The 26,561-nt window shown below is 36.0% G+C and overlaps 2 protein-coding genes across 2 annotated transcripts; one reads left to right on the forward strand and one right to left on the reverse strand.

The window, feature by feature from the left end:
* Positions 1-10,999: 10,999 nt before the first annotated feature.
* cldn35 (claudin 35) lies at positions 11,000-12,435 on the forward strand. The gene has a single exon (XM_061983457.1). The coding sequence runs from the start codon at positions 11,684-11,686 to the stop codon at positions 12,371-12,373; it is 690 nt and encodes a 229-aa protein (XP_061839441.1). The 5' UTR covers positions 11,000-11,683; the 3' UTR covers positions 12,374-12,435.
* Positions 12,436-16,556: 4,121 nt separating this feature from the next.
* Positions 16,557-25,516, reverse strand: airim (AFG2 interacting ribosome maturation factor). Its single transcript, XM_061983159.2, has 4 exons — positions 25,168-25,516; positions 19,815-19,994; positions 19,628-19,746; positions 16,557-16,993 (listed from the first exon to the last, which is right to left on the reverse strand). The coding sequence occupies exons 1-4, from the start codon at positions 25,434-25,436 to the stop codon at positions 16,953-16,955; spliced, it is 609 nt and encodes a 202-aa protein (XP_061839143.1). The 5' UTR covers positions 25,437-25,516; the 3' UTR covers positions 16,557-16,952.
* Positions 25,517-26,561: the final 1,045 nt, after the last annotated feature.

Raw genomic sequence — 26,561 nt, forward strand, 5'->3', positions numbered from 1 at the left:
TTTTTTTTTTATAAGATTTTTTTAATTTTTTTAACACTGGATTGAACAATCATTAAACACACACACACACACACACTGGGGGTGGGGGGTGGGAGGGGGGGGCGCCGCTTTCGGATAGACGAGGGTTCGGAGAGGAAACGGCCGGCGTTCACGCCTCCTCAGGGGGGCACAGCTCAGCATAAAAGCCCTTTTGTAATAAACCACCCGTAAAGCAGCAGGTTTATCATGAATGAGTTTGAGCACCTACCTGTCGAAGGCGTGCGCGTTGGCGAAAAGTAGGGGGCGGGGGGGCGGGGCGGGCGTCTTTTTGCATGAAGGCCAAGTGGTTTGATGTTCATCCGGGTCTGCAAAGTGGAATATTTGCATAGCAACGGAAGCCAGTTCTGATGAAACTGTAACGTTTTCTTTCATGTGTTTTTAATTTGCTTGTATCAATCAGTGGGGACGTGCATTTGGTGGTGTCGTTTTGTAGATTTTCCTTTGCTCGCCTGCATGCCAGATTATATAGTAAACGGAACAAAATAAAAACAAAAAATGTCGGAATAATATTTATAAGGAAAAAGTATAAATGCTTTTTTTTGGTGTAAATGTCGATGACTGTTTTTAGGCTAGCAATATCTCTTAATGTGTTTTTAAAGGATTCCCACACAAATGTCAGTAATGTAGTCATCAGGCGAAGAGGCGTTAGGGTCCGCGCTTGTTCGCTGGCGGGGTCATGTTCACATTCAAACGAGGTACTTTCTTCAAACATGCGCCCCGCGTTGACATAAGACGGAGCCGAGCGCCTCTTTGCCCAGTTCCAGTGTAGTGAGCGTCCATATTGTCTCCTTCTTCCTGGTTTCTACCTGTGGCCAAGCCTCTCTTTCGGGGGGGGGGTTCTTCCCGTCTTTTTAACAAGTCTCAAAGGAGTTACCTCTTTTTAAATATAAAAGTCTCAATGAGGGGAGCATGAAATGAACTTCTAAATTCCCTACACTTTGATATATCACTATCTTAATGGACTTGCAGAGTTCTTGAGTATTTTTTTTTTTTTTCTCGAGCCGCTCCACAGTTTTTGTTCTCTAATAGCAGTACGAAGGATCGGAAGGCTCATTCAATGTTCAGCCGCTCCAATCCTTTCTGACCAGTATAGCGGGGCAAGTTGTAGGCCGTCCCTTGCATCGGGCCATTCACACGGTATTGCTATTAAGAAAAAATGCTCCAATACTTCTTGTTTTAGCCTGCAGGGAAATATTGTGTTCATGTGCAAAGTAATAAATTGGTATTTTATGCCTCTAACATTGATTGTGTCATTTCTTTTATTAACATGTTTCTGATAGTGATGTGCGGATCGATACTGGAATATTGACTCTCAAATCAAGTAACAATAGGGGTGTAACAGTACACAAAAATTTCGGTTCGGTACGTACCTCGGTTTAGAGGTCACGGTTCGGTTCATTAAGGAAACAACAAAATCTACATTTTTGGGTTATTTATTTACCAAATTTGCAAAAACTTCCACCAAAAATATTTTTCTTAGTGGAATATTTGATGTGAAGTAATGGGAACCTTGGATAGGTCAATAATTCATAATAACATTGATTTTGATTCAATATTATGTTTTGAGCAATGACAGTTTGAAAGAAAAAAAAAACAGCTTTGTTTTATTAGTCAACATTGCAAATTTTCTAAATTACATTTAACCTTTAAACTTTTTTATTTCACTTTTGTTATGTTTTTGTTTATTTTAATAGTATTTTTAGAATGTGCCGTGGGCCTTTAAAACATTAGCTGTGGGCCTCCGGGGCACACTTTTGACACCCCTGCTATAGATAATAAAAAATTAAATGTGATAAATCTATGGATAAAAAGCAGAGCCTGGCGACACATGCACGTTTATCATAACTCTCTCTCTCTCTCTGTCTCTGCCCCTTCCTCACCAATGCTGCTGCGCACACAATTTGTTTTGTTTTTAACCCCTTCTTAACCCTGAACGTACATTGAAAATACACGCAACCCTAACTCAAAATGCCGGACATTTGAGGCATTTAAGAAACTCCGCCCTGACAGCTCCGCAAAAGAGGACATGTCCGGTGAAAAGAGGACGTATGGTCAGTCATGCTGTGTGTTGTGCCTCGGTGTGCATTGTTTACACAACGTGCGTTACACTACTTAATATGTCCGTGTGGAAACTCGTTCGGTACACCTCCGAACCCAACCGGAGCCCCCGTACCGAAACGGTTCAATACAAATACACGTACCGTTACACCCCTAAGTAAAATGCTTCTTTTTATTTTTATTTCTATTTTTTAATTGTATTAATCAATCCAACAAAACAATACACAGCAATACCATAATAATGCAATCCAATTCCAAAACCAAACCCGACCCAGCAACATTCAGAATAGCAATAAACAGAGCAATTGAGAGGACACACAAGCATGACACTAAAGTAGGGGTGTAACGGTACGTGTATTTGTATTGAATCGTTTCGGTACGGGGGGTTCGGTTCAGAGGTGTACCGAACGAGTTTCCACACGGACATATTAAGTAGCGTAACGCACGTTGTGTAAACAATGCACACCGAGGCACAACACACGGCATGCTAGCAGCTAACGGGCTACGACAGACTGACCATACGTCCTCTTTTCACCGGACATGTCCTCTTTTGCGGGGCTGTCAAGGCGGAGTTTCTTAAATGCCTCAAATGTCCGGCATTTTGAGTTAGGGTTGCTTGTATTTTCAATGTACGTTCAGGGTTAAGAAGGGGTTAAAAACAAAACAAATTATGAAGGTGCGCAGCAGCATTGGTGAGGGAGGGGCAGAGACAGAGAGAGAGTGAGAGTTATGATAAACGCGCATGCGTCGCCAGGCTCTGCTTTTTATCCATAGATTTATCACATTTAATTTTTTATTATCTATAGCAGGGGTGTCAAAAGTGTGCCCCGGAGGCCATTTGCGGCCCACAGCTAATGTTTTAAAGGCCCACGGCACATTCTAAAAATACTATTAAAATAAACAAAAACATAACAAAAGTGAAATAAAAAAAGCTTAAAGGTTAAAGGTAATTTAGAAAAAGTTGCAATGTTGACTAATAAAACAAAGCTGTTTTTTTTCTTCTTTCAAACTGTCATTGCTCAAAACATAATATTGAATCAAAATCAATGTTATTATGAATTATTGACCTATCCAAGGTTCCCATTACTTCACATCAAATATTCCACTAAGAAAAATATTTTTGGTGGAAGATTTTGCAAATTCCATCCATCCATCCATTTTCTACCGCTTATTCCCTTCGGGGTCGCGGGAGCCTATCTCAGCTACAATTGGGCGGAAGGCGGGGTACACCCTGGACAAGTCGCCACCTCATCACAGGGCCAACACAGATAGACAGACAACATTCACACACTAGGGCCAATTTAGTGTTGCCAATCAACCTATCCCCAGGTGCATGTTTTTGGAGGTGGGAGGAAGCCGGAGTACCCGGAGGGAACCCACGCAGTCACGGGGAGAACATGCAAACTCCACACAGAAAGATCCCGAGCCCGGGATTGAACCCAGGACTACTCAGGACCTTCGTGTTGTGAGGCAGACGCACTAACCCCTCTTCCACCGTGCGGCCCGATTTTGCAAATTAGGTAAATAAATAACCCAAAAATTTATATTTTGTTGTTTTCTTACTGTACCGAAAATGAACCGAGCCGTGACCTCTAAACCGAGGTACGTACCGAACCGACATTTTTGTGTACCTTTACACCCCTAAAAAGTAGTGAAACAAAAATGAATAATATCAACAACAGTATCAATATTAGTAACAATTCATACCTGCCAACTACTCCGGTTTTCCCGTAATTAGTACGGTTTTCATCAACCTATTCCGGGTTACGGTTGCAGTGATAAAAAATACGGTTTTTCATTAATTAAAAAAAAAATTTTTTTTTTAATGCGCGAGGCTATTTATAGCACCGCTGCCAAGCACGAGGCACCTGTTGCCATTGTTTCCAAACGAGCGAACGATCATGGAATCAGCCGGAGAAAAATCGCAAACGAGTCTTAAACCGAAAAGAAAACTGCAGTCATTCCGTGAAGAATATTCAAAAGCCTATCCGGGAATAATTATCCGTTCCAAAAAGGGTGAAAACTACGCGAATTGCACCTTGTGCAGACAAGATTTTTCGATCGGACACGGAGGAATTAGCATGTAAAAGACCATGTTGGGACAAAAAAACACAAGTCTAATGCCGTTGCTAGCGATACAAGTGGAAAACTTTCAACGTTTTTCGGATTTTAGCCACAAAAAGGTAATGACACCAAAGTTATCTATTGGAAGAATTGTTTAGTACTGTTATACTGTTAAAAGTGTTTATACTATTTATGCTTTCAAGTCCAAGTTGAAGAAATCTTGTTAAATGTTGACAGCATAACTACCAAAATACAGAAGTATGTCCTTAATATTTTTGCAGTGCTATTTCTGTTGAAAAGTTCAAATGATTACATTAGAGATGTGATGTGCCACTTTTCAAGTGTCTGATGGCTTAAATTAATTTTCATTAATTTTTCATATTTTGAATTCTTTTGAAAGGCTTACAAAAAAACTACATTTGAATTGTAATTCCATGCTATTGACAGGACTATTAATTTTAATGAAGTTAGCTTACCATGTTTACAGTATGATAATTGTGATAGAAATGTGAATTTTAGGCACAGAATATTTTTTACAATTGAACAAGGCAGTAGATTATACAAGCTTGGACAGAAAGTTAATAATGACACCAATTTTTTTTTTTATGGAATTGTTTAGTACTGTTTTACCATTTGTTTACTGTAAAAAGTGTTTATACTTTCAATTAACAAATTGAAGTCTTGTGAAAGGTTGACAGGATAACTGGCATTAACTGTCAAAATAATTTCAAACTATTGAAGTTAGCTTACAGAATAAACATGTCAATCAACCCATATGATTTTTGCTGTAATATTTTTGTTTTGAAAAGTCACTGTGACTGATAGAAAAGTGATGGTTTTAGCAACATTTTAACCTGTCTGAATGCTAATAATCATTTTGCGTCGGGGGGCGAAGCCTGAACCCCCCACCAGGACTTTGTCCTGGACCTACCGGGGCCTGCGGCCCCTGGACCCTGGCTACTAGGTTTTTCTGATTTCAAAAGTTGGCAGGTATGACAATTTCAACATAGCAGTGATTAAAAATCCCTCATTGACATTATCATTGGACATTTATAAAAATAAATAAATAAAAAAAAATACAAATGAATAGTGTCTCATAATCTTAACACATTGTGTCCAATATTTCCACAAAGATAAAATAAGTCATATTTTGTGTTCTTTTAATAGTTAAAACAAATTTAAATAATGGATCCCATATTCCAATATGACATATTATAATCTAAACTAAATGCAGTGTTTTCTACTGATCTCATCTCCATAGCTTGTGTGTACCAGTCAGTATGAGTTAGACTATCAACGTCTATTTTAATATTACCCTTTTTGTTATGATGCATATTGAAAGAAATGCATTTTTACTCTTTGATGACACGTTACTAAATTGATGTAGATCCCCAAGAATACAAGTTTGCAGTGTCATTGGGATGTTTATATTAAGGAATGTGATTGCTTCTTTTGTTGTTTTCAGCCATAACTCTTTTATTCTGACATTCCCACAATAAATGAACAAAAGTCCCTCAGCTGCCCGACACTTCAAACATAATATGACTTTGGAATATTTAGGAGCGAGGAAATTTCACGACTGGATTTGTTGCACAGGTGGCATCCTATGACAGTTCCACGCTGGAAATCACTGAGAGCGGCCCGTTTTTTCACAAATGTTTGTAGAAACAGTCTCCATGCCTAAGTGCTTGATTTTATACACCGGGCCAAGAGATTAGGACTCATTTGGATGGGTGGCCAAATACTTTTGGCAATATAGTGTATGTAAAATTCCGAAATGTGGGACTATTTTGATCTCATACACCAAATAAATCGGAATCAGAAATACTTTATTACCGTATTTTCCGCACCATAAGGCGCCCTGGGTTATAAGCCGCGCCTTCAATGAACGGCATATTTCAAAACTTTGTCCACCTATAAGCCGCCCCGTGTTATAAGCCGCATCTAACTGCGCTAAAGGAATGTCAAAAAAACAGTCAAATAGGTCAGTCAAACTTTAATAATATATTAAAAACCAGCGTGATGTGGGCGCGCATGGAGTCGTATATCAACATGGACAGAGCTGCGTGAAAAAAGCCACCCGGCCTCTTCGCGTAAACTTAAACTTACCTTAACCACTCGCTCATCTTTTCTTCATCCATCCCTTCGAGTTAGCTTTTATGATGACGCCGGCTGGAAAGGTCTCTTTTGGCAAGGTCTTCCTTTTGAATTTCACCATGGGTGGAAGTTTCTGGCCATTAGCATGGCAAGCTAGAACCACAGTGAAGGATGACTTCTCATTCCCTGTGGTGCGAATATTCACCGTACGTGCTCCCGTTGTATCCACAGTGCGGTTCACAGGAATATCAGTTGCTGTGAAATAGTAATCCGTGTGCGGATGGAGAGATTGCGTCTTTTCATGAACCGGATCCCTGTCGTTTAGTAGGAGCCATTTTGTGGTCTTTACAGATGTAAACACACAAAGGAAATGAAACGTACCGTACGGTAATATCCGCGCGCTTTTTCTTCTTCTACGCGGGCGGGTGGTTGCTTACAGTAGAAGAAGAAGCGCTTCCTGTTCTATGGGGGCGGGTGCTTACCTTGGCGGTTGCTTGCGTAGAAGAAGAAGCGCTTCCTGTTCTACCGGGAAAAAAGATGGCGGCTGTTTACCGTAGTTACGAGACCGAAACTTTATGAAAATGAATCTTAATATTTATCCATATATAAAGCGCACCGGGTTATAAGGCGCACTGTCAGCTTTTGAGAAAATTTGTGGTTTTTAGGTGCGCCTTATAGTGCGGAAAATACGGTAATCCCGGAGGGGAATAATAAGTAATTATTTTCTGCGCAACTAATCATTTAAATGTTGTTGTTTTTTTGCATTTGTAATCCAGCAGATGATTATTAGAGAATAGAATAGACTTTGTCATTATATTTGCATATAACGAGATTAAGGACTCCATTTTAAGGTGCGGTAGTGGGAACAAAAATGGGGTAAAAATAAATTACACAAAAAACAACAAATGAAATAGACTGCTATCCAATAAAAATAATAAGCAATCCTGTACTATATACAAAACACTAGAAATACAAAATACTGTACAATATACAGAACGAGACAAGAGTATTAAATAGCAACACGATGTCAGGCAGTGCAATGTCAATACAGCTAATGAGTGCACCATACACTCACTCACTTGACCCGTCAACTGTTTTTAGCGTATAATTCGCATAAATGCTTTTATTTCATGTATTAAACATGTTGACACTAAGCAAATTACTGGGGCACTCTACTAAAAGACGTGTTTTTAAATTCTAAAAACAATTGCGATGACAGGATATGGCTGACATTTTAAAATGGTTCACTAAAGCTGTAGGCCAAGTGACTACGTGTTGCCAAATGTGCGATAAGTAGTGTTTCACCCTCTGTATGATTAAATATTCCCAACATGCCATAATGTACAGTGTGATAAATGGACGCCTTCACTACATGGTTATTAGCAAATAAACATGATAGCATGGGTCTGATTATAGCACGTTGCCTCTTTACAGCCAGATGGGGGCGCTCTTGTGCTAGTTTTCCCCGACAACATTTCACTGTAAATACAATATTAAAGTTTCTAGTGCGGTGTTTTGTCATTTTCCATCTGGCAACGCTGCCTTTAAGGAGACAGTCTAACAAGGCAAGTGAGCTTTAAAACAAGAAAAACAAGATTTTAAGTTCTTACTGCTTAATTTAAATGATTTTGGAAAGTATCAGGGAAGAATGCAGCTTATAATGCTCGTACGAGCCTTCATTTTCGGCCAATATTTGACATAATCTTAGCTCTCTGCTACATGCTAACACTGTCGTGCACATAACAGCGAGTCATCTTAAGATAAACTGTCATTTATTTATTTTGCATTTAATTTTAAAAAGATGTATTCATGATTTAGCTTAAACGTCCTCGCCTCTTTAATGAGACTTCACAGCGTCCAAGAATGTGTGAATGACGACTTGATGCAGCGTACGCATGCGCGACACAGCGCTTTACGGCACATTACGTCACACTGTCGTGAGGCCGCAGCCCGCAACATACACCTGCTACAAACTGGAGGTTGTAGATGGGTTTTTTCTGTTTTAGTAGCAAAGATATACAGTATCTCAAATATTGAATTTTTTGATCACATTTAATTTTTTATCTCGTAATTAGGACTTTTTAATAGTTTTTTATTTATTTATTTATTTTTTTAAATACGATTTTCTCATAATTTTGTTTATTTTCGCCTTCTTTTTGTGCCCTTGTGCCCAATCCTTTCCATCCTTACCCTTTCCATCCTTTGTAACTGAGCTACTGTGGAACAATTTCCCTTGTGGATCAGACCAATTGTTTTCTCTCACCCGGTTAATAAACTGATTCTGATTAAAGTTTGTGTAAGTCTAATAATTTAGACTTTCCTATCCTATAATTTCGACTTTTTTTTCTCAATTTCGATTTTCTTTATTTATTTTTTTAATTTTTTTATTGGCATCCAGTATCAGACATTCCTATCCATTACGTCATATTCACATACATCATATATCTGTTGTCTGCCCTAAATGTCAAAATATTTTTTGTTTATCCCAACCTTACCCCCCCCCCCCCAAAAAAAAGGAACAGCAAAAAAAACAAAAATCTATAAATACATAAATTAAATAAACAAAAAATAAATACATTAATAATAATAATCAGAAATAAAATAAAAAAATATAAACAGATACATATATACACATACATACATATACACATATGGGAGTAATCCTTTTTTTTTTTTTTTTAAGCAGTACAATCACTAATTCGAAAAATTAAAGTCAGGCTTATGGGGCGTGACATACGGTAGTTGACCCAGTTCGATTTTCTTATCTAATCATTTCAACTGTATCTCTAATTTTGACGTTTTATCTAATTAATTTTTTTAAATCTCACAATTTAGACGTTCTTATTTCAAAATTTTGATTTTATTTAATAATTTTTACTTATAATCCCAACCGTATACATGTTTATAATTTAATCTATCTCGTGTGACTTTCTATCTCAAATTGTGAGATATAGCGTCATAATTATCTAATTTTATTATGAGATAAAATCTCAGAATTATGAGTCACAATTCACTTTTTTTCCCCAATTGTTTCATATGTCTGTACAGCACTTTGGCCAACTGGGGTTGTTTTTAAACGTGCTATATAAATGAATAAACTGAACTAAACATTTTATCTCATCATTTTTACTTTTTATATCAATCTTATAATTATGAATATCTCATAATTTTGACTTCATCTTATACCTTTATAGTTATGCCTTTTTATCTCATAATTAACTATCTCTAATTTTGACGTTTTATTTAATTTAAAAAAAATCTCATAATTGACGTTTTATCTCATAATTTTGATTTTATGTCTTTTTTTTTATCCCAACTGTATACATGTTTATAATTAAAAAAAAATGTAATCTCATTTTATTATGAGATAAATCTCAGAATTATGGGTCATAATTAAGACTTAAAAAAATAAAAAATAAATCATGTCTGTACAGCACTTTGGCCAACTGGGGTTGTTTTTAAACGTGCTATATAAACTGAACTAAACATTTTATCTCATCAATTTTACTTTTTGTATCAATCTTATAATTATGAATATCTCATAATTTTGACTTTATCTTATACCTTTTATAGTTATGCCTTTTTATCTCATAATTAACTATCTCTAATTTTGACGTTTTATCTAATTTTTTAAAAATCTCATAATTGACGTTTTATCTCATAATTTAGACTATTTCATAATTTTAACTCTCTAATTTTGACGTTTTATCTAATTTAAAAAAAATCTCAATTGACGTTTTATCTCATAATTTAGATTTTATGTCTTTTTTTTTTATCCCAACTGTATACATGTTTATAATTAAAACATTTTTTTATCTCATTTTATTAGATAAATCTCAGAATTATGGGTCATAATTAAGACTTTAAAAAAAATAAAAATGTCATATGTCTGTACAGCACTTTGGCCAACTGGGGTTGTTTTTAAACGTGCTATATAAATGAATAAACTGAACTAAACATGTTATCTCATCATTTTTACTTTTTATATCAATTTTATAATTATGAATATCTCATAATGTTGACTTTATCTTATGCCTTTATAGTTATGCCTTTTTATCTCATAATTTTAACTATCTCTAATTTTGACGTTTTATCTAATTTTTTAAAAATCTCATAACTGACGTTTTATCTCATAATTTAGACTATTTCATAATTTATCTCATAATTTTAACTCCAATTTTGACGTTTTATGTAATTATTTTAAAATCTCATAATTGACGTTTTATCTCATAATTTAGACTATTTCATAATTTTGATTTTATTTCTTTTTTTTTAAATATCCCAACTGTGTACATGTTTATAATTAAATATCTCATAATTGTGACTTTTTATCTCATAAATAATGATACAATGTCATACTTGTGAGTCATAATCAATCAAAAAATAATAAAAATTTAATTTTATTATGAGATAAATCTCAGAATTATGGGTCATAATTAAGACTTTTTTTTATTTTTATGTCTGTACAGCACTTTGGCCAACTGGGGTTGTTTTTAAACGTGCTATATAAAAGAATAAACTGAACTAAACATTTTATCTCATCATAATCTTATAATTATGACTTTATCTCATCATTTTTACTTTATAGTTATGCCTTTTTACCTCTCAATTTCAACACTACATTTAATCTCACAATCTTATTAATTTGACTATCCAATCATTTCAACCCTCTCATAATTTGTCTTTTTCCCCCCCCTCATGGATTCAATTATTTCACAACACTCTGACGCTGTAAAGCGGTTTACAGCACTTCCTTTTCCTCCGTCTCATTACCATCCCGCCGTCCCCCTCCCCGTCCTGCTTCCGGTGTCCCGACGTGTTGCCATGGCCACCGTTACCTAGGCGAGCGGGGCGCTACAGGAGAAAGGAAACCTGAAACAAAGATCTTGATTCCACGATATTTAATTCATTAGCACGTCGAGGTTTAGTATACATTATGCAAAAAAATGGTTGAACAGTTTTGTCGCCTCAAAACTGACTTTGTCCGAGAAAAGGGCAACTTTTTGTGCGGGAAAACAAACCCGTGTAATCCCCGTTGTGGAGCCCCCCCTTATGTTGTCTTTGTGTCAAGTGATCCACCTATGGTAACCGCTCTATGACCGTCCATCCATCCTGGCCTCCCCTTTTGTTCCACTCTCCTCCCACCCCCAGCATCTGTGTGTGTTTGGGGGCGAGTCCAGTGCTGCTCTTTCAGCGTCCAATATATATATTTCGGGTCCGTAAGCAAAGGAGGCGCTTGATTTGAGGGTGAAACCGGGATCTCTGAGTGATTGGTGGACTTGTTTTGTCTTGCGTCCCATCGAGGTTACTGGACCTGGCTGGTCACAGGCGGCTGCACGGCTACTCAATAATGCATTGAGTAAAAGTGGCGGATGTCTGACAGCGGGAGAAAGCGGGACCCGTAAAGCGGACTTTGGATAGAACCATGGTGAACACGGGGCTGCAACTGATCAGCTTCACCTGCGCCGTGACGGGCTGGATCATGGCCATAGCGGTGACCGCCCTGCCCCAGTGGAAGGTGTCGGCCTTCATCGGCAGCAACATCCTGACGTCGGAGATCAAGTGGGAGGGCATCTGGATGAGCTGCGTGTACCAGACCACGGGCCACATGCAGTGCAAGACCTACGACTCCATGCTGGCCTTGCCGCCCGACGTCCAGGCGGCGCGCGCCCTCATGTGCTTGGCCATCTTCCTGGGCTGGCTCTCCTGCACCGTGTCCTGCTGCGGCATGAAGTGCACCACCTGCGCCGGCGACGACCGCCAGGCCAAGGCGGGCATCGCGCTCGCCGGCGGCATCCTGTTCGTCGTGACGGGCCTGTGCGTGCTGGTGCCCGTGTCCTGGACGGCGCACACCGTGGTGCAGGATTTCTACAACCCCAACGTGCCCGCCATGCACAAGCGAGAGCTGGGGCAGGCCATTTTCCTGGGCTGGGCCGCCGCCGTCATTCTGGTGATCAGCGGGGCGGTGCTGAGCAGCACGTGTCCCCTCGCGGAGAGGCGGGGCGGGTACCGCAGGGGCTACGTGGGCCGCAGCTTTGCTAATTCCCCCACTTCTGCTCCCAATTTACCCAAAACCATCACGCCCACCAGCCTACCACTTAAAGAGTACGTGTAGGACAGGGGTCTCTTTGATCACTCTGATGCGGCTCAGCTGCATACTTGCCGACACTCCGATTTTTCCGGATTTCAGTGCCTTTCACCCGGACAACAATATTGAGGGCGTGCCGTGATGGCACTGCCTTTAACGTCCTCTACAACATGTCGTCGCGTCCGCTTTTACGCCACGCCATCTTCGTGCCGGCCCGGTCACATGTAGTATGTGGCCTCTGCTTACACACGTGAGTGACTGCAAGGCATACTTGGTCAACAGCCATACAGGTTACACTGAGGGTTGTGATATAAACAACTTTAACACTCTTACTAATAATGCGCCACACTGTGAACCCACACCAAACAAGAATGACAAACATTTCGGGAGAACATCTGCACTGTAACACAACATCATACCGATTTCGGGAGGTGGGGGGGTAGGGGGCGTGGCTAAGAGGGGAGGAGTATATTTACAACTAGAATTCACCAAGTCAAGTATTTCATATATATATATATATGTATGTGTGGGGAAAAAAATCACAAGACTATTTCATCTCTACAGGCCTGTTTCATGAGGGGTTCCCTCAATCATCAGGAGATTTTAATGGAAGCATTCACATACCATGGTTTATATAGGGCACAGAGTGGGTAGGTACAGGCTGGCGTAGGGGCGTGGTGATTGGCTCATGTGTTACCTAGGAGGTGTTTCCGTCTGTGGCGGCATGCTGATACAATTTCGCTGCGCTTGTTGAGGGATGACAGGTCTGGACGGTAAATAATAAACAGTTTCTCTTTCAAGCATAGGTTGCATCTTTTATTACCACTATTGTAAGGTGTGCTGGATGCAAGAATTTGCCATGTTATTGAATATTCAACATTATTGTCTTTGAGGTCCCAAATGTGTTTGCTGAGTTCTGTGGTATTCCGCAGGTTTTGGTTCCTGAAAGAAGCCTTGTGATTGTTCCATCTTGTTTTAAACTCTCCCTCGGTTAATATATATATATATATATATATATATATATATATATATATATGTCTTAATAAGGTTATCCAAAAAATAGTGCTCGATACCGTAGTAGAGCGCAATATATACATACATATATTGCGCTCTACTACGGTATCGAGCACTATTTTTTGGATAACCTTATTAAGACATATATATATATATATATATATATATATATATGAGGGGGGGAAAAAAGACAAATTATGAGAGGGTCGAAATTATTGGATAGTCAAAATAATAAGATTGTGAGATTAAATGTAGTGTTGAAATTGAGATATAAAAAGGCATAACTATAAAGTAAAAATTATGAGATAGTCATAATTATAAGATTGTGATATAAAAAGTAAAAATGATGAGATAAAATGTTTAGTTCAGTTTATTCATTTATATAGCACGTTTAAAAACAACCCCAGTTGGCCAAAGTGCTATACAGACATTTTTTTTTTTTTTTTTTTTAAAGTCTTAATTATGACCCATAATTCTGAGATTTATCATAATAAAAAGAGATAAACATTTTTTAATTATAAACATGTATACAGTTGGGATAAAAAAAGAAAAAAAAAGAAATAAAATCTAAATTATGAGATAAAACGTCAATTGAGATTTTTTTTAAATTAGATAAAACGTCAAAATTAGAGAGTTAAAATTATGAGAAATTATGAAATAGTCTAAATTATGAGATAAAACGTCAATGAGATTTTTTTTTAATTAGATAAAACGTCAAAATTAGAGATAGTTAAAATTATGAGAAATTACGAAATAGTCTAAATTATGAGATAAAACGTCAATGAGATTTTTTAAAAATGAGATAAAACGTCAAAATTAGAGAGTTAATTATGAGATAAAAAGGCATAATTATAAAAGGTATAAGATAAAGTCAAAATTATGAGATATTCATAATTATAAGATTGATATAAAAAGTAAAAATGATGAGATAAAATGTTTAGTTCAGTTTATTCATTTATATAGCACGTTTAAAAACAACCCCAGTTGGCCAAAGTGCTGTACAGACCCATAATTCTGAGATTTATCTCATAATAAAATGAGATAAAAAAAATGTTTTAATTATAAACATGTATACAGTTGGGATAAAAAAAAAGACAAAATCTAAATTATGAGAGAAAACGTAAATTGAGATTTTTTTTAAATGAGATAAAACGTCAAAATTAGAGAGTTAAAATTATGAAATAGTCTAAATTATGAGATAAAACGTCAATTATGAGATTTTTAAAAAATTAGATAAAACGTATATATATATATATATATATATATATATATATATATATATAAAATACTTGAATTTCAGTGTTCATTTATTTACACACATACTTGTTGAGTTAAGGGTTGAATTGTCCGTCCTTGTTCTATTCTCTTGTCAATATTTTTCGAGCCATGCTGAACATGATGATGCATTGCTGTGTGGTCACGCACAAAAGTGCTTTCATCAAATGCACTAGATGGCAGTATTGTCCTGTTTAAGAGTGTCACAACATTTGCTGTTTACGGCAGACGAACTGCTTTACGGTAGACCAAAACGTGACTGCTTGAGTCCGCCTGAATTTCGGGAGATTTTCGGGTAGATAATTTGTCCCGGGAGGTTTTCGGGAGAGGCGCTGAATTTCGGGAGTCTCCCGGAAAATCCGGGAGGGTTGGCAAGTATGCACAACATAAACACAACAGAACAAATACCCAGAATCCCATGCATCCTTAACTTTTCCAGGCTACATTATACACCCCCGCAACCACCCAACCCCGCCCACCTCAACCGACGCACGGAGAGGGTTGGGGGGGGGGGGGGGGGGTTTGGTGGTAGCGGGGGTGTATAATGTAGCCCGGAAGAGTTAGGGATACATGGGATTCTGGGTATTTGTTCTGTTGTGCTTATGTTGTGTTACGGTGCGGATGTTCTCCCGAAATGTGTTTGTCATTCTTGTTTGGTGTGGGTTCACAGTGTGGCACATATTAGTAAGACATACTTGCCAACCCTCCCGAATTTTCCGGGAGACTCCCGAAATTCAGCGCCTCTCCCGAAAACCTCCCGGGACAAATATTCTCCCGAAAATCTCCCGATTTTCAGCGGAGCTGGAAGCCACGCCCCCTCCAGCTCCATGCGGACCTGAGTGAGGACAGCCTTTTTTCATGACGGGAGGACAACAGGGTGACAAGAACTAAATCATCCAGACGAGAGATAAATTGTATTATGTTTATCTTACCTAAGAATAAATATATTTATTAATTAAAAAAAAACAACTAAATACATTTTTACTATATTTTGCTAAAAACATCAAAATTAATTGTATTTTTATTTGTATTTTTTCGTGACTCCTTATTACATCCAGCCATAGAATTATACATTAAAATAAACATATTTGAAATAATTAATTAATTTTAAATTATCATAATAATCCATTTAAAATGACCATATTTAATTATTAAAATAATTGCTTGTTTATCAACAACTTTAGCATTTTATTCATTACATTTTGAAACTCTCAGAAGCCAAGATATGTTATATTCCTTAAGATTTATTTATGCAAGTTTGAAGTATCAATTATCTAAACACAGTTTGTTTGCATATTTTCAGGATGTAGATATCTATATATCTATATCTATATATATATCTATATCTATATATATATATTTGAAATACTTGACTTGGTGAATTCTAGCTGTCAATATACTCCTTTCCTCTTAACCACGCCCCCAACCACGCCCCACCCCACCCCCGACCACGCCCCCACCCCCCACCTCCCGAAATCGGAGGTCTCAAGGTTGGCAAGTATGTAGTAAGAGTGTTAAAGTTGTTTAAACGGGCACCCTCAGTGTGACCTGTATGGCTGTTGAACAAGTATGCCTTGCAGTCACTTATGTGTGTCTGCAGAAGCCACATACAACATGTGACTGGGCTGGCAAGCTGTTTGTACAGGTTGTCGAGGGCGTTAAAGGCAGTGCCATCATAGCACGCCCTTATTGTTGTTTGGGTGAAAATCAGCAGACATTCGAGAGAATAGTTACTCTGAAATTCGGGAGTCTCCCGGAAAAATTGGGAGGGTTGGCAAGTGTGATGCTGTCAAGCGGCATTCATATAAAACTCACGGGCCGCACTAACATTACATTTTCATATTAAGGTGCGGGCCGCGTGTCTGAGACCCCTGGTTTATTTATACATTGCACAAAGCAAAAAAAAACTTTGTATGCAGTGTTATTTCATTTTAAATTTCAAAAGAGTTTTGTGGCTCCCATTGTTTTCTTTATTTTGTGAAATGGGGCAAAATGGCTCCTTGACTGGTAAAGGTTGCCGACCCCTGGTGTAGGAGGAGAGCACAATCACCAATATTTCTATTCCTACATATCTGGCTTGAATGACTTCTTCAAGGACTACTTCCTGTCTTAAACTTTGCATAAACTTTGAAATAAATACGGTTTGTTAAAGCATGAACCGACTGAAACTGTTGCTTTGTGTGAAGTACCCAATAGTTAGTGTTGGCACATTTTGTCCATCAAAAAAAAAAGAAGTGATAAATCAGTTTTTATGGGTTAAAAAATGTGCGGTTTACTTGATGTTCTTTCCATCGTCACATGTTCCCTTCTCTCCCACCTAGCCAGACTCCATAAAGAAGGACACTTTGCAGAGTGTATCTGGAATCAGACAAAGAAGAAACTATTTATTTTAAGATGCAAACTTGCGTTTATTTTGAAGTAACATTCTGCTAGTTGCTGTTCAGCAGTCGTATCCATTTTACTGTATGGAGGCCCACATACAGTCAAATATTCCCATACTATATGCCGTATTTTTCGGAGTATAAGTCGCACCGGACGAAAATGCACAATAAAGAAGGAAAAAAAACATAAAAGTCGCACTGGAGTATAAGTCACATTTTTTGGGGGAAATGTATTTGATAAAAGCCAACACCAAGAATAGACATTTGAAAGGCAATTTAAAATAAATAAAGAATAGTGAACAACAGGCTGAATAAGTGTACGTTATATGAGGCATAAATAACCAACTGGTATGTTAACGTAACATATTATGGTAAGAGTCATTCAAATAACTATAACATATAGAACATGCTATACGTTTACCAAACAATCTGTCACTCCTGATCGCTAAATCCCATGAAATCTTATACGTCTAGTCCAGGGGTCGGCAACCCGCGGCTCTTTAGCGCCGTCCTAGTGGCTCTCTGGAGCTTTTACAAAAATGTATGAAAAATGGAAAAAGATGAGGGGAAAAAAATCTATTTTTTGTTTTAATATGGTTTCTGTAGGAGGACAAACATGACACAAACCTCCCTAATTGTTATAAAGCACACTGTTTATATTAAACATGCTTCACTGACTCAAGTATTTGGCGAGCGCCGTTTTGTCCTACTAATTTTGGCGGTACTTGAACTCACCTTAGTTTGTTTACATATATAACTTTCTCCGACTTTCTAGGACGTGTTTTATGCCACTTCTTTTTCTGTCTCATTTTGTCCACCAAACTTTTAACATTGTGCATGAAAGGTGAGTTTAGTTGATGTTATTGACTTGTGTGGAGTGCTAATCAGACATATTTGGTCACTGCATGACTGCAAGCTAATCGATGCTAACATGCTATTTAGGCTAGCTATATGTACATATTGCATCATTATGCCTCATTTGTAGCTATATTTGAGCTCATTTAGTTTCCTTTAAGTCCTCTTAATTCAATTTATATCTCATGACACACTATCTGTATGTAATATGGCTTTTAATTTTTTGCGGCTCCAGACAGATTTGTTTTTGTATTTTTGGTCCAATATGGCTCTTTCAACATTTTGGGTTGCCGACCCCTGGTCTAGTCTCTTACGTGAATGAGATAAATAATACTATTTGATATTTTACACTAATGTGTTAATAATTTCACACATAAGTCGCTCCTGAGTATAAGTCGCACTCCCGGCCAAACTAAGAAAAAACTGCGACTTATAGTCCGAAAAATACGGTGCATACCTTATACAAAAATGTTTAATTTAATTGATCTTAAGTAAACAATTTTGACTTTTTTTTTTAATGAATCTTAAACATTTCAAAAAGTCATAAAAATAGTATGCATGCATAGTATTGCATATACAAATATGGTCAAATTAATCATTTAAATTACGAGTAAAATAATGAAAATAAATATACAATATATTTTCTTTAGAGTAATTGTATTTTGTATACTAAATCAATATAAAATTGTACATTTATCATCAATTAATTTTTAAATATAAACCCAAAAAAGTGTTTGTACAGTAATATTCATATATTGAATTTGTTTTTATAATTGTCTGCTTTAAAAGAGAAAATGACAAAAATATCAAAACGTATGATATAATATATTAAATTAAGAAATGTAATAATAAATTTAGTTTGTATTATATACATATGTAAAATGTATATATTCAATATTTAACAATTGTTTAAATGTTGTTTTTAACTATCTTAATGTCAAAGTCTTGTGAAGTGAATTATATTTATATAGCGCTTTTCTCTAGTGACTCAAAGCGCCTTACATAGTGAAACTCAATATCTAAGTTACATTTAAACCAGTGTGGGTGGCACTGGGAGCAGGTGGTTAAAGTGTCTTGCCCAAGGACACAACGGCAGTGACTAGCATGGCGGAAGTGGGGATCGAACATGGAACCCTCAAGTTGCTGGCACGGCCGCTCTACCAACCGAGTTATACCGCCCCGTCTTAGATAAGAAATAAAACATATTATAAACATATCAAAATTGATCAATTAAAAGAGTATTCATTCTTATATATTTAGAAAATATTTGTAGAGTGTATTTTTTTTAAAATTACCTTCAAAATGTCAAAAATAAAAAACTTCAATAATATAAAAAATATGTATTAAAATAATAAATTAAACTAAGAAGCAAAATGTTGTATCATGCATTGAATGATTGTATACTTTTTTTTTTTAAATGCAATATTCCTAAAAAATGCAAAGTTCAACAGGAAAATGTGTTCAACAATACAAATGTATCAAAATAAATAAATGTGGAAAATATGTATATTATACATTTAGATAAAAGTTTAATAAGCATTTTTGTCAAAGTGTCCATTTGACTTGGTGCTTTTTGCAGGTGAAACAGCGACCTCTGCCGTTTGACGTTGTAACTACAATAATACAAAACAGCCCACAGTAGATGGTTAGAATTTGTAGCTGGTATTTAAGGTCAAATACAAAAAAGTAGTGCAATATATGCTCATTAAATAACAATATATTGACTCTGCCTTCAGTGTTAAATATATTAATTCACCTTGGATGTGATCCTCTTGATTGGGAGCGTCCATCTCTTTCCATCTTTTGGTAGAAGATTCCAGCAGGGAGAGGTCATCTGTACTGAGCATGTGCAGGAGAGTCTTCCTTCTCAAGAATCTGAACACAGGGGTTGAGGACCGACCACAAAAAGACACTGACACAAATGAAGAGCGGAAGGGGGATACTGCTGTTGATAGTGGCGTCCCGCATCCTGCAGCCACTCCAGCATGTCGGCGACTGACGGGATGACGGCCGAGCGCTGGGTCACGGTGACGAGATCCAGACTGTCTGCGTTCTGCTCGTACAGTTGGACCACTGTTGAAACGTGGTTGCTGATGGCGTCTCTCACCGACTGGAGCGAAGCCCTAGAAGGGAAAATATGATTACTGGTGTGGTTTTTGTGTGTAGACAGGAATGACAAACTGGTTTGCATTGAGGGCCACATGGCTGCCATCAGAGGGCCGCTTGTATCATTGAATAATGTAATGGGAGCCATTACCTCCCTGTTTGGCACTCAGCATCAAGGGTTGGAATTGGGGGTTAAATCAGCAAAAATGATTCCCGGGCGCGGCCACCGCTGCTGCTCACTGCTCCCCTCACCTCCCAGGGGGTGATCAAGGGTGATGGGTCAAATGCAGAGAATAATTTCACCACACCTAGTGTGTGTGTGACAATCATTGCTACTTTAACTTTAATTTGCCTCGAGATTTCATTATTAATTATATCAATTGTTTTAGGTAGACTGTCGATCTTACAGTAAAAACGTTACATTTACACATTTTTGCTGTAAAATTTTGATTTAGATTTTTTTATTATTACATTTTACGGTAAATGAAAAAAAATGTACCACTGTTTTTTGGGGGGGTTTTACGGAAAAAACTAGCAGCTTAGTTGCCAAAATTTTTGTGTTTCGGTTTTTACAACATTATATTGTTAATGGAAAAAACAGTACCAGTTTTTTTTTAATTCTGGCAACTTCGCTGCCAGTTTTTCTTGCAGGCCTCATTTTTTTACAGTAAAATATTCCCATACTATATGCATACCTTATACAATTTTTTATTTATTTAATTGATCATAAATAAACAATTTTGACATTTTGTTTTTCAATAAATCTTAAAAATGTCATAAAAATAGTATGCATGCATAGTATTGCATATCCAAATATGGTCAAATTAATCATTTAAATTACCTGTAAAATAAATATATATTTTCTTTAGAGTAATTGTATTTTGTATACTAAATCAACATACAATTGTACATTTATCATAAATAAAAATATTTTTAAATATAAACCCAAAAAAGTATGTTTGTACATTAATATTCATATATTGAATTTGTTTTTATAATTGTATGCTTTAAAAGACAAAATGACAAAAATATCAAAATGTATGATATAAATACAAATATATTGTAAAACCGTAAAAAACAAATGTAACGTCTTTCCATTTACAGTAATACACCGTCAAAAACAACCCTGGATTTTACAGTCAAAAACTGGCAGCTCAGTCAACAAAATTTTAATGCAAAAACAGTGGTAGTTTTTTTCTTCCCAATTTACTGTAATATGCTGTAAAGAACAACGAAAAATGTATTGTTATTTCTATTAATTTAATGGGTAGTTTGCTGTAAAGTTAAGTATTTTTACTTAGACAAAAACATGTTTGTAACATACTGTAATATTTGTTGGAACAATGAATACTACTAAAGTTTAAAAGGTATGCAATTTCAAGCAGTACATATCAAATCAAATCAAATCAACTTTATTTATATATTTTTTCTGTCAAAAAAAAACAAACATTTAGTGAGAAATGTTCAAGTACTTTATTGAAACATTTCTTTTACAATCAAGAAAAACACAAAAAAATATGAATAAACACCAACAATATGATATATTATCACATCCGCATCTGTTTGACACGCCTGTTTTTCGGGCTGAAACCCCGCCCACTCTGCTTTTTTCCTGGTCTGAGCTGCTGTGACCTAGATTACCGTAATAACTCGTAAAACACCCCAAAACGCAGATTTCGACCATTGAAATACTTTCTCTAGTTCAAGACTTACGGTAATTTAAAAACAACATAATTTTAACGCAAAAAACGGTACTATTTTTTTTTTTCAATTTACAGTAATATAAAGAACAACGTAAAATGTATTATTTTTTTATTAATTTGATGGGTAGTTTGCTGTAAAGTTAAGTATTTTATTTCGACAAAAACATGTAACTCGTTGCAAAAATGAATAATAGTAAAGTTTAAAAGGTATGCAATTTCAAGCAGTACATATATTTTTTCTGTCGAATTAAAAAAAAACCAATTACATTTAGTGAGAAAATATCAAGTACATTATTGACACATATCTTTAATTTTACAATTGAGCAAAACACAACAAAAATTTAAAATCAGCAAATGATGAATGCCAAGTGTAATAAACACCAAAAATATGATATATTATCACGTAAAAATCTGCTTCCGCATCTGTTTCTGAAAACAAACCCCGCCCACTCTGCTTTGTTCCTAGTCTGAGCTGCTGTGACCTACATTACCGTAATAACTCCTATAACACCCCAAAACGCAGATTTTAACCATTGAAATACTTTCCATAGTTCAAGACTTACGGTCATTTAAAAACAACAGAATTTTAAGCAAAAAACTATCACATTTTTTCCCCAATTTACAGTAATATGCTGTAAACATACCTGCCAACTTTTGAAATCAGAAAAACCTAGTAGCCAGGGTCCAAGGGCCGCAGGCCCCGGTAGGTCCAGGACAAAGTCCTGGTGGAGGGTTCAGGGCTTCGCCCCCCGACGCAAAATGATTAGTAGCATTCAGACAGGTTAAAATGTTGCTAAACCCATCACTTTTCTATCAGTCACAGTGACTTTTCAAAACAAAAATATTACAGCAAAAATCATATGGGTTGATTGACATGTTTATTCTGTAAGCTAACTTCAATAGTTTGAAATTATTTTGACAGTTAATGCCAGTTATCCTGTCAACCTTTCACAAGACTTCAATTTGTTAATTGAAAGTATAAACAGTATAAACACTTTTTACAGTAAACAAATGGTAAAACAGTACTAAACAATTCCATTAAAAAAAAAAATTGGTGTCATTATTAACTTTCTGTCCAAGCTTGTATAATCTACTGCCTTGTTCAATTGTAAAAAATATTCTGTGCCTAAAATTCACATTTCTATCACAATTATCATACTGTAAACATGGTAAGCTAACTTCATTAAAATTAATAGTCCTGTCAATAGCATGGAATTACAATTCAAATGTAGCTTTTTGTAAGCCTTTCAAAAGAATTCAAAATATGAAAAATTAATGAAAATTAATTTAAGCCATCAGACACTTGAAAAGTGGCACATCACATCTCTAATGTAATCATTTGAACTTTTCAACAGAAATAGCACTGCAAAAATATTAAGGACATACTTCTGTATTTTGGTAGTTATGCTGTCAACATTTAACAAGATTTCTTCAACTTGGACTTGAAAGCATAAATAGTATAAACACTTTTAACAGTATGTCGTGCTGTGAAATACAGCCGACAGGATTGCGCACCAAACACGAAGCAAGGCCAAAGCGCATGCATATGGTGCAGGAGAACAAAGGACTTCTTTCATTTAAGGTTTGTGATAAACCATCAAACTCATTCGTTAAAAGGACTCTATAGTAATATAAAGCGAATTTTTCTGGACATTATCATGCAAGAAAAGTTTATTTTTGGGACCGCGATCACCGCGTAATGATTTTTAAAGGTTGCATTACAAACATTTAACTGTCCCATGTGATCAGCCAGTGCGATTGGAAGTCCATGCTCAATTATTGCCTCCGTAAATAAAACTTCGGCATTTATCACATCCAAAGAATCTGTTTGGGCGACGAAAAACGTTGAAAGTTTTCCACTTGTATCGCTAGCAACGGCATTAGACTTGTGTTTTTTTGTCCCAACGTGGTCTTTTACATCGCTAATTCCTCCGTGTCCGATCGAAAAATCTTGTCTGCACAAGGTGCAATTCGCGTAGTTTTCACCCTTTTTTTTTTTTTTAATTAATGAAAAACCGTATTTTTTATCACTGCAACCGTAACCCGGAATAGGTTGATGAAAACCGTACGAATTACGGGAAAACCGGAGTAGTTGGCAGGTATGTGTAAAGAACAACGTAAAATGTATTGTTATTTTGTATTAATTTGATGGGTAGTTTGCTGTAAAGTTAAGTATTTCATTTAGACAAAAACAAGTAACTTGTTGCAACAATGAATACTACTGTAACCTATTTTATGGGCTTTCCTCTTATGTTAAATTCCTGTTATACGCTGTTATACAGTATATGCCTTGAGCTCTTATTTTGAAGGCGCTAAGAGCGGAAGTGATGACAGGTTGTAGTGGCGCGGAGGTTTTGAAAGAAAGAAAATAAAGTGTCCTCGTGTAAAACTAGAGTCTCTGTGTTTGTTATTTTGTAGTTTTATACCGTATAGGCGACATTTATAACCCTTGGTTACACTACTAAAGTTTAAAAGGTATGCAATTTCAAGCAGTACGTGTATTTTTTCTGTCAAAACACAGATTTTAACCATTGAAATACTTTCCATAGTTCAAGACTTACGGTCATTTAAAAACAACAGAATTTTAAGCAAAAAACCAACACATTTTTTCCCCAATTTACAGTAATATGCTGTAAAGAACAACGTAAAATGTATTGTTATTTTGTATTAATTTGATGGGTAGTTTGCTGTAAAGTTAAGTATTTCATTTAGACAAAAACAAGTAACTTGTTGCAACAAAGAATACTACTGTAACCTATTTTATGGGCTTTCCTCTTTGTTATGTTAAATTCCTGTTATACGCTGTTATACAGTATATGCCTTGAGCTCTTATTTTGAAGGCGCTAAGAGCGGAAGTGATGACACGTTGTAGTGGCGCGGAGGTTTTGAAAGAAAGAAAATAAAGTGTCCTCGTGTAAAACTAGAGTCTCTGTGTTTGTTATTTTGTAGTTTTATACAGTATAGGCGACATTTATAACCCTCGGTTACACTAATAAAGTTTAAAAGGTATGCAATTTCAAGCAGTACATATATTTTTTCTGTCAAAATGAAAAAAGTGGGAAAATATCAAGTACTTTATTGACACATATCTTTCATTTTACAATTAAGCAAAACAACAAAAATGTAAAAAAGAGCAAAATATGAATGCCAAGTGTAATAAACACCTAAAATATGATATATTATCACGTAAAAATATGTTCCTTACTCACGTCTTTCGGGTTGGCAGCTCTGAAAACAAACCCCGCCCATTCTGCTTTGTTCTGGTCTGAGCTGCTGTGACCTAGATTACCGTAATAACTCGTAAAACACCCCAAAACGCAGATTCCTACCATTGAAATACTTTCTCTAGTTCAAGACTTACGGTAATTTAAAAAACAACATTGCACATCATCATGGCGGCGACAGTTTTGATGTTAAAGGTCTACAAAAATGCTGTAGAAGGGTTAAAAATGTTAACGGGCCGTGTTTTTCCCAGGTGTTGACTTACATCTTCTCGTGGAGTTGACACAACACCGTGTCCATGGCTTGCAGCAGCTTGAAACGCAGCAGCTCCTCCAGGTCTGGGATGTCTTTTAGCGGCGTGTCGGAGATGTGGACGTGGGAAAGCGCCCTGGCCTGCTCGGTCAAGTTCTCCAGGGACGACACCAGGGGGGCGCACTCGGCCAGCACGCTCGCCCATACTTGTCGGCTGCTTTCCAGACTACGGAAGCTTCTCCTCAGTACTTGATGGAGGCTTAAAAGTGCCGGTTTCGACATCACATTTCAAAATGCCTTCGTTTCCTGGACTTGAAACTACTGCTTCTTCTTTTGTTTAATGGCGGTTGGCAAGCAACCTTCTGGTGTGCATTACCGCCACCTACTGAAAGGGAGTGTGGACCGAGGTGGATCCCTACTCTATGTTATTTTATTTAACCCAGTGTTTTTTTTTTAAATTTGTACATAATGCTTTATATAACCTATGTGTTTTGAGTGCAATCTTAAAATATATTCCACTGCTAACCTAATCTTCTCTTTTGCTAACTTACTTTCCAGTATTTCCCTTTTTTATTTATTTTTATTTTTATTTTTTAGAAACCTTTATTTATAATATGCAGCATTTCAAAACAATCAAGAAATAATAACAATCAAAACAAGTACATAAGTAGTACAAAAACAGCACCAGGGGGTTGTAAACTCAATAAAGTAACTAAAATAGAATGCAATATATATATATATATGTAACAAAAATGTAAATAACATAACATAAATAATTACATTTTTTGCTGATTTAATGACATTTTAATTTAATGTAATATAATTTTGACAATTGCTGTATTTATTTTTTTTATTTTTTTTTAATTTTAAACTTTTATTTATAAATTTCAATACTTACAAACAGACAAGAAACAACAATCAAAATAAGTACAAAAATAGTACAAAACAGTATAAAAGCGGCGCCAGGGGGGTTATAAATTCAAAGTAAGTAAAATAGAATGCAAAAAATATATATGTAACAAAATGTAAAGCCATAGGCTCACACAAGTTCCGTAAATAATTTACAATTTATGCTAATTTAATTACATTTTAATTTAATATAATTTTGCCAATTGCTGTATTTATTTATTTATTTATTTTATTTTAAACTTTTATTTATAAATTTCAATATTTACAAAGAGACAAGAAACAATAATCAAAATTAAAAAAAATAAATAGTACAAAACAGTACAAAAGCGGCACCAGGGGGGTTATAAATTCAAAGTAACTAAAATAGAATGCAAAAAATATATATGTAACAAAATGTAAAGCCATAGGCTCACACAAGTTCCGTAAATAATTTACATTTTTTGCTAATTTAATTACATTTTAATTTAATATAATTTTGCCAATTGCTGTATTTATTTT

The sequence above is a fragment of the Nerophis lumbriciformis genome, linkage group LG21 (assembly GCF_033978685.3).
Source record: "Nerophis lumbriciformis linkage group LG21, RoL_Nlum_v2.1, whole genome shotgun sequence".
Classification (NCBI taxonomy): domain Eukaryota; kingdom Metazoa; phylum Chordata; class Actinopteri; order Syngnathiformes; family Syngnathidae; genus Nerophis; species Nerophis lumbriciformis.